This window comes from Vigna angularis, chromosome 4 (genome assembly GCF_016808095.1).
Source record: "Vigna angularis cultivar LongXiaoDou No.4 chromosome 4, ASM1680809v1, whole genome shotgun sequence".
Classification (NCBI taxonomy): Eukaryota; Viridiplantae; Streptophyta; class Magnoliopsida; order Fabales; family Fabaceae; genus Vigna; species Vigna angularis.
In genome coordinates, this window is record NC_068973.1 from 10,959,265 (window position 1) to 10,968,496 (window position 9,232).

Sequence of the window (9,232 nt, forward strand, 5' to 3'; positions counted from 1 at the left end):
TCCGTTGAAGAGAAAACTCATTCCAATTGCATTCCCTAATTTCAATGATCAATTTCATTTCATGTGAAAACTTACCAAAATGAAACCCACGTGACAAAATTTCATGAACTGTTGTACCAGTTCTCCTTTTTTTGAATTTGTGTTATAGTATCAACCCAAAGTTCTTAACCATTACCTGGATGATACACTTTTACTTCTTTTTACCTTAAATTATCAGGGAGATGATGATGATGATGATTTTACACATTCTCATAGATGCACCATCTACTATATATAAAAAGACTTTCAAATTTTGATCGATGAAAAAAGTGGCAAACCTTTAGCCTTAGTTTCAACTCATCAAACTCTTTGTCAGTCATAATTGGATTTCCAGACACATAGGCCATAGAAGCTTCCAGGAACTTTTGCTCATCAGTACCTGCAATCAACAAATAGAGACACATGAAAATAGAGTTCTCGTGTTAACACAAATTCAATGATAACAACAGCTTCAGCTATTATGGTCGAAGTTGTCTCATACTTAGCATGACAACACTGCTCCCTTCCCACATGAGTTCTTCCTTAAGATTATGAAATTCTTCATTAGACATGATATACCCTTTTCCTCATAATAGAATGCCTATCGAAGTATTCGAAAACGAAACTAATAAAAAATTTAATTCACATACACGAAAAGACAATTCCTGTTTTCTGTACAATCATCGCCGATCACATGTAAAAACATATAATAACCAATATGACAGAAACAAACTCAGAACTTGTGGGACCATACTTGTAGTGCCTGAAGAAACTCCTGCTCAAGTTCACCAATTGATTTCTCTCTTTTCTGTCTATGCTACAATAAGGGAGGATTTAAAAGGAGTAGAAACTAGTTTTTCACGAAGAGAGAAAATAGTTTGTATGACATTAGAGAAAGATAAAAGTGAACGTAGTGTAGGAAGATTTAGAGTTTTGAAAGAGGTAAATAAAGTTAGATAGTAAAAATTAGGTTTAATACCAATTTTATCCCTAGTTTGGTTGACAAATCTCAATTTAGTTCCTCGTTAGAAAAGTGTTTGAAATGAGTCCTTACTTGTAAATTTTTGAGTCAAATTAGTTCATTCCGTTAAATATAACCAAACAGAGTTAATGGGATGATGATGTGGCAGTAGTTAGTCATTACGTGATGGTTAATTAGAGAATAAAGGATTTTATTAAGAAATTGGATTTTTTTAATTGGGGATAAATTGCCAGGAGTGGTGGGTGTTCTTCTTCTCTAAAGTGAATGACACATTCATCAATGACCTCACAGACTTCTCAACAGGGCACCTATAAAACCCTTTGCTCTCATCAATTGTAGTGTACAAAATCTCAGCCTTCTTCTTATTACTCTTTTCAACCTCCACCAACCCCCCTTCTCCAACAAATGCTCAAAAACCAACCCATACATGTAGATCCCGTAAGAGGGAGGGGTGTTGTAGAGTGAATTGTTATCACCGTGGATCTTGAAATCAAGCATCATAGGAGTGAGACCCTTCCCAATGAGGTCCTTCCTGATGATCACAATGGTCACACTAGAGGGCCCCACATTCTTCTGGATGCCGGCATAGATAACTCCGAACTTTGACACATCCACAGGCTTCGAGCAGAAATTTGATGACATATCAGCAACCAAAACACCACTCTGAGGAACAGGGTACTCCTTGTACTCAACCCCGTGAATAGTCTCATTGGCACAAATATGCAAATACCTAGAACCCGGATTCTGCTGCAAATCGCCAAAAGACGGAAACTTTGTGTACTTTTCAGATTTTCCAAACCAGATCACGTTGGGTTTGCAGTACTTCTGCGCCTCCTTGGCGGCCTTGTCGCTCTAGGAGCCAGTGACGATGTAGTCGATGGCGTCGTCAGGGGAGCAGAGGTTGAGCGGCACGACTGCGAATTGGGTTGTGGCGCTGCCTTGGAGGAAGAGGCGGAATACTCCGACATGATCTGGAGGAGGGTGCAGAGATCCGATTCGGCCTTTTGGATTATGGAGAGAAACTCCTTGCCGCGGTGACTCATTTCCATAACGCTCATGTCGGATCCGACCCAGTTGTAGAGCTCAGATTGGGTAGCCAAAAATTTACAAGTAAGGATCTATTTCAAATACTTTTTTAACGAGAGACTAAATTGAGATTTGTTAACCAAACTGAGAACAAAATTGGATATTAAACCTAAAAATTAAATTAATGTAAGGTACTTTTGGAATAAAAAAATTAATGAAGAGGTGTAGGGAATACTTGGGATGGTGGAGAGAGCAACTCTCAAGACAATATGGTATTGGGCTGAGTTCGAGAAGGCCCATTAGGAAGATTTTTAAACGTAGAAAGTTTATGGATTACGTTTGACTAACTTGATAAACTGTATCTCTGTCTTTTCTGTTATTATAAGGGACATGTGTTATCCCACGCCGGAGTTTTTATATGACCAACGTTATGAATAAGATGGCAGAGAAAAAGATTTTCTGTTTTTATTTTGTCGCTTTTACCTTTTCTTTATCACAATGGATATTGTTGCTACAATCAAAACATGTTTATCTTATGACATAAACATTGAGTTATTATTTTCCCTTCTTTATGTGATTAGGGTTCTTTCGAATCTGTAGGAAGGAGAAATGGCAAAGATACCTCTTCCAAAGCTGCCAAGGAAAGGAAACATATTACTCCTCTTGTTACCTTCCGCTGTCATTCACAGTGTCTTCTCATTACCACCACAAAAGATAACAAGAAGATTTTCTAAAGAGCACTGTCAACTCATTATTTATTAATTATATTTACATTTTCCAATGTTGGCTTTTAAGCAATTCGATGTTGTTTCCATCACACCACGTGCCGTCTCATTCTTCACTAACTTTTCATCTCCTTAATTTTAATCAAACAAGAACTGATCTTAATAATAAAATTATATTGACTAATTCATCAAAATTAGTTTTGACATTTGAATAACGTTAAAAAGTATTATTTAGAACAGCAAAAAATAAAAAAAACAGCCTAACTGAAAGTATTCTTTAGCTTTTAATCTCGATTTAATATTTTCATCATTTATCTTTCCATTCTAGTTGCAAAATTAAGGAGTTTAAGTTTGAGATGTATTATAAATAATGCATTACTAATATTTCAAAAAACATTCATATTATACATTCTTATGTACTATAATATTTCATTTAGGCTATTATTTTAAAGTAAAATCATTTATCATCATATAAAAATATTATTTGTTTCGGCAGGATTTAGAACCCTAATCCAAAACACTCAAAGTTGTCTGCTCCGATGTCCAGTTGTGTTGTCTTCTCTCTTCTTCTTGTCCGAGCCACGGGGGAGGGTGCCTGCAAAAGACACTCCGACGCTCAAGTCAGTGACTTTGCGTAATAATCTTTGTAATCAAGATTTAGTGATCTGAGCTCTAAGTTTGAGTTCCAGTTCAAGTTAAAAGTCAAGTTACCTGTCTCCTTTGCCAGAAATATATTTATAAACTATAAAGAGTTTACCGTTGGGTCTAACTCATTAACCACCAATGAATGACTATTAATTATCAATAAATGATAATTATCCTCATTAACTCCCCGACAGTTATTACCATTAATTACCTTAACGGCTGATCTAACTGATCGGTTCATTGGATCTGAGAGGTATCATCGGTCGGACTGATTTTACCAATCGGTCTATTCTCCTTGCGTTTGCCCGATCGGCTGTGTTATGACACATCCGACCGGTTATCTACCCTCGGTAGAGGCACACGACACTCATATGCCTACCCTCGATAGTAACAAACTCCGCGGTCGGCTACCTACCCTCGGTAGAACACTCTCTGCGGTCGGTTGCCTGCCCTCGGTAGTAACATTATTAAAATAATGAAAAAAAAACATAAAATTTATGAAAGGACATCATTTCAAATCTTGAATTTTTGAACTGAGAGAAATCAAAAATTTTTGTTATTTCTTAGATTCATGGATAGGTTGGGACAACAATATCATAAGAAGATACTTAAAAATAACTAAAATACTAGCAATTTGAAACGAAATATAGTTCCAGATCCATATATTCTTTTTGTACTATCTTTTTTGTACTAGATTCAATTAAATTAGAACAAAATCTTTTATCATTTTTTGAATTCTTCTTTTTTATCTTATTTGTTTTCATCTTTTTCTTAGATTCGAATCCAAAAATAGAAGTTAATTAAAAGCAACCCGCGACACCACACTTTGTTATTCTTGCTCTATTTGTTCATTTGTTCTCCACTTTAAGGAAGATCATTTTGCAATCCAAAAGATCTATGACAAGTTTAAAGATCAAAACATGTCCCTTGAACCTTATAATGTTCTATGAAGGAGAAAACTTAAAAGAACATGAAGATTATCAGCACATTTGAATAATAATTTAGGAAATTAAATAAATTGTAATGTTATTTTAATTTTAAAAATGTTAAATTTGCCCGGTAAGTCATATTACATGCATTTGCATTTGGATTATAACTCTCATCCTTATAAAAAATTAACATATTTGTGATGAATCTTCACTTAACTTATCAATTTGTTAGATTATGACGTTTCCATGCTTTTCTTATTCTACATTTTTTTTGGTTTATTTTGTTGTGCTTTTTCAAGATTTAAATTAAAAAACAACTATATTCCTAGGATAATTTCAAAACTTTTACATTATATATTCAACTCTACAAGAACATGTAGCCTTCCTTCCTATTCTAAAGATAAAGACATTCAAAATGTTACACTTATTTAATAATAAATTCGCAAGATAAGGTTTTTCATGAATAATAGAATAGAATGAGTTTCTATGAACAAATCTATCACCTAGTTAAATAACAAAAAATTAGGTTCTATTAAGTGAGATTAACGTATTTTTTTATTAGATCAATCTAATCCAACTTTCTCTTTACTGACTTGGATTAAATTGAATTAATTGAATATTTTTTTAATGCTTTTTTATAAAAGTTGTAATTTGAAAACCATCTTTTTTTGTTAGATTTTTAGAATAATTTATTTAAAATGGATTATATTATATTGAATATTTGAAGAGTTGAATAATTTAACATTAAAAAATATGCATATAATTAGTAAAATAATATAATAGTATTATTATTAATATTATTCAATATTTTTTCTTTTGTGAATTTCGTTAAATCTCATATTAAGTATACAAAACCTCACCCAATTAGTAGGGGATGGTGTTAGATTAGGATGGATTTGATTTGACTTAATTTCAAAGCAAACCCAGTTTAATTATTTAGGATTGATTTGAAAATAAATATAACGAAGACAGTTAAGAAATACTAAAAAACTATTAAAAGAGATGAGTTTGGAAAAATGTAAAAAATATATTTTTATGATAAAAAAATATTGTTATTTCATTTGACAAAACATTAAAAAAAATTCATTTTCCATTATTTTAAACAGGTTTACATTTTTTGTCGAAAGAATAATTTATAGTGCTTGAAAATAAAAATAAAAATAATTATAGTATTTCTTTTATGTCTATATAAAGTATATATGTTTGCTAATTTATGTTTCTATTAGTTATTCAATTTTAGTTGATAAAAATATCTTTATATATTATGTATTCTAAATTTTAAAATGAAAGATATTTGAATAACTTTTGATTTTTTAATTTTTTATTTTAAATTAAAAATAAAAATTATAAAAATATTTTTTATGTTTAAAGTATGTTTTTTTATGAATAATATTTTTTTTAGTAATTAAAATTTGATACAATCTAATTTAACAAACTCTTATATTATATATATATATATATATATATATATATATATATAAAAGAATAAATACAAGACCATTGTTGTTATTGTAATTCTAATAATGAAAATTGCAGAATTACCTTTTAACAACATTGAAGTATTAGTTAGCAACAGATACAGAACAAGTGGTCCGAATTTTGGTGTTGAAGGCTTGAAGCACCTCGTACGTGCTACTATTCGCATTCGAGCGAAGTAATGGGATTCGTAAAGTTGAAAAATTAGAGTGAAAGCATCATAAAGCAATAGTAAAAGGAGTGGAGAAAAGCATTGAGAGAGACGTGCGAGCTAGTAGTGCCACTGTGACCATTTCAAAATGCCGGCTGCAAAAGCTACTGTTCTGCCCTTTGGCTCATTTCCAAGGGTTCTCAACGTCAATGTCATCCACAATACTACACAAGATGATTGTTTCGTATCTCCATTTGGCAATGTAATTTGATGCCTTTGCACATTGCATCTTATTTACTACAATACAGTTCAACCAATTTCCCTATTTTGATCATCCAAACCGCGACAGAGTATACTTTGAAACCAAAAATATAGGCACCAAACACAGTAAAAATGAGTGTAAAACTCATCTGGGTATTCTTCAATGCCATCTTTTTGTTTCTTCTAGTGGCCAATTCAGAAGAAGAAGGGACGATCAAGGCCCTGGTCACATTCATGGATAAATTGGCACCAGGGTATGTACCAACAGACCCTTCGTGGGGTTGGAACCTTTCATCAGATCCCTGCATTGATAAGTGGTACGGTGTGAAGTGCCATTCAGATAACAAATACGTTATGAGTGTGACTCTTGAGAAGTTCAATTTTGGTGGAGGTTTTGACGCCGGTTCTCTTTGCATTACAAAGTCTCTTCAAATGCTTAGCCTGAAGGACAACGATTTACATGATTCGATACCAGAGGATATAGGAAACTGCAAGTCATTGACTCACTTGTTTTTAAGTGGGAACCAATTCTCTGGGGACCTTCCTATTTCTATTGGCAATCTAAGTAACATAATACGGCTTCATATTTCGGATAACAAGTTAACTGGAGAGCTACCTAAAATGGTGCATGTTTCAAGTTTGATATCCTTCGTTGCTCAAAACAACAACTTCACTGGGGAGATTCCTAGTTTTGACTTCTCCAACCTTGAAGGCTTTAATGTCTCTAATAACAATTTACATGGTCCAGTTCCTGATGTCGGAGGTAAATTCCATGCAGACAGCTTTACTGGGAATCCTAACTTATGTGGGGAGCCACTTTCAAATGCATGTCCTCCTCCTCCTCCTCCTCCTCCTCCATCACCACCACCACATGAAAAGGACAAAAACTCGTTCCCTAATGATTTGTTCATTTATTCAGGTTACTTAGTCCTTGGTTTGATTACGCTGATTTTCTTGACCTTTAAACTGTTATGCAAGTTCAAGACCAAAGAAAAAGTGTTGGATGTTGAAAAGAAGGAAAAGGAAGAAGAAAGTGTTGGTGTTGTTGGCATGGCTAGTGAAATATCCCATTCCAATGGATCAAAGAAGTACATTGGGATCAGATCCGAGTATTCATTGACATCTTTGGAAAGTGGGATGACAACATCAGGTCTTGTTCTTCTTTCAAGTCGAACCCTTAGAGGATTGCAATTTGAGGACTTGCTTGGTGCTCCTGCCGAATTGATTAGAAGGGGAAAGCATGGAAGCCTCTACAAGGTTATGCTCGATAATGGGGTGCAGTTGGCAGTGAAGAGGATTAAGGATTGGGGGATTTCTAAGCAAGATTTTCAGACAAGGATGAATTTGATAGCCCAAGCCAAGCATCCACGCGTATTGCCACCTGTTGCATATTATTGTTCTCAGCAAGAGAAGCTCCTAGCATATGAATATATGCAGAATGGTAGTCTCTTCATGTTGCTCTATGCTGGTAAGTGGTAACTTCTAAACAAAATAAGTGTCGTTACAATCATTTTACATAGCAAGTAATGAAGCATGTGTGACCATAGTTTGACATATTATATAACTAGTCTGTGCTAAATGGAACCACTATTAAATTAGGAAAAAAGTGCCTGAGATATGAAAACTAAAATTCCGTTGCCAAACTAACCAAATGTGTTTCTTCACCTTGAATGATTTTAGGATCTGAAAGTGGCCTCATGTTTGACTGGGGAAGAAGACTAAATGTTGCTGCTAAGATAGTTTCGGCTTTGACATATATGCATGAGGAGTTTGTTGATAATGGAATAGCACATGGTAACTTAAAGTCAAATAACATTTTGTTTGACAAGAATATGGATCCATGCATAAGCGAATATGGCTTAATGATGGCAGAAAATTATGATGAGTTTGTCATTTCGCATAACAAAGGCATCAAAAGCAAAGATCTAATTGCAGCCACCTTCAAAGCTGATGTGTATGCCTTGGGTATGATACTTCTGGAGCTGTTGACAGGGAAAGTGATTAAAAATGATGGATTTGATCTAGTTAAATGGGTGGATTCAGTTGTCAGAGAGGAATGGACCATTGAAGTTTTTGACAAGTCCCTAATCTCACAGGGTGCTTCGGAAGAGAGGATGATGAATCTGTTGCAGGTAGCATTAAAATGCTTAAATCCATCTCCAAATGACAGGCCAAGCATGAGCCAAGTTGCAGTGATGACAAATGCTTTGATAGAGGAGGAAGAAAAATCCATATCCTTTGACACATGACCAAGACTTTAGTTATATACTTCTACATATCAAATTACAGAATAGAAAAAAGAAACATCTTTCAGGAATTATGTAAACTACTCTAATTTTGTCAGTTTGAATCATTTTCAGAACACACTAATATGGGAACTCATTTAATATGGTAATGATCCGAAAATTGGTTGTAATTTCGATTGGCAAGAGTGTCTTTTCCTTTAGTGAGAACAGAGGGTTTTACATTTCTACACCTTATCTTTCATTACTGTTCGCAATGATTCTTATGACTTCTACATAATTTCATGCATCACAGATGAGACAAACTGCATGGTTACTTCAACAAATGTGTAAAAGATTGGTACATATTTAGAAAATTTTTACATATACACCCAAAATAACAAATGACACAGAAAGAGAAAAATATGTAAAAACTTTTTAGTGTTATTATGTGACAAAAAAAAAATGAAATGATAGGTGTTGATTACTATGATAACATGCTCTTACAAAGTTGTGCAGTGTAGCAGTTATGTATGATCGAAAGCAGTGGTCATAATTACAGTGGTAAAAGATGCAAGCAAAGTTTAAAACTCAAAATTAAGTATGAAGATTTACATCAAGATAAGAAAGAAAGAAAGATGACTTAAGTTGAAATATCATAATGAAATAAGAACATAAGAACTTTAACAAGAGAAATATAAATAAGAGATTTGCATTTTAGTGACCATTATTTCGACTATTAAAACGCTTAAAATCGCTTTCGAAAACTTTGTTGGCAAACTCATTAATGACCGAAT

At 33.6% G+C, this 9,232-nt stretch overlaps 1 protein-coding gene and 1 pseudogene across 1 annotated transcript; one reads left to right on the plus strand and one right to left on the minus strand.

Annotated features, from left to right (window-relative positions):
* Positions 1 to 751: 751 nt before the first annotated feature.
* On the minus strand, positions 752 to 3,637 carry LOC108330215 (phosphoserine aminotransferase 1, chloroplastic-like; annotated as a pseudogene).
* Positions 3,638 to 6,172: 2,535 nt separating this feature from the next.
* LOC108330214 (probable inactive receptor kinase At2g26730) lies at positions 6,173 to 8,583 on the plus strand. Its single transcript, XM_017564715.2, has 2 exons — positions 6,173 to 7,681; positions 7,894 to 8,583. The coding sequence occupies exons 1-2, from the start codon at positions 6,346 to 6,348 to the stop codon at positions 8,460 to 8,462; spliced, it is 1,905 nt and encodes a 634-aa protein (XP_017420204.1). The 5' UTR covers positions 6,173 to 6,345; the 3' UTR covers positions 8,463 to 8,583.
* The last annotated feature ends 649 nt before the right edge of the window (positions 8,584 to 9,232 follow it).

What these genes read in the sequence shown, in the direction of transcription:
- LOC108330214 (XM_017564715.2), top strand. Translation starts at nt 6,346, where the DNA reads ATGAGTGTAAAACTCATCTGGGTATTCTTCAATGCCATCTTTTTGTTT. An exon ending in CTTCATGTTGCTCTATGCTG is followed by an intron (nt 7,682 to 7,893) that starts GTAAGTGGTAAC and finishes GAATGATTTTAG; the next exon opens with GATCTGAAAGTGGCCTCATG.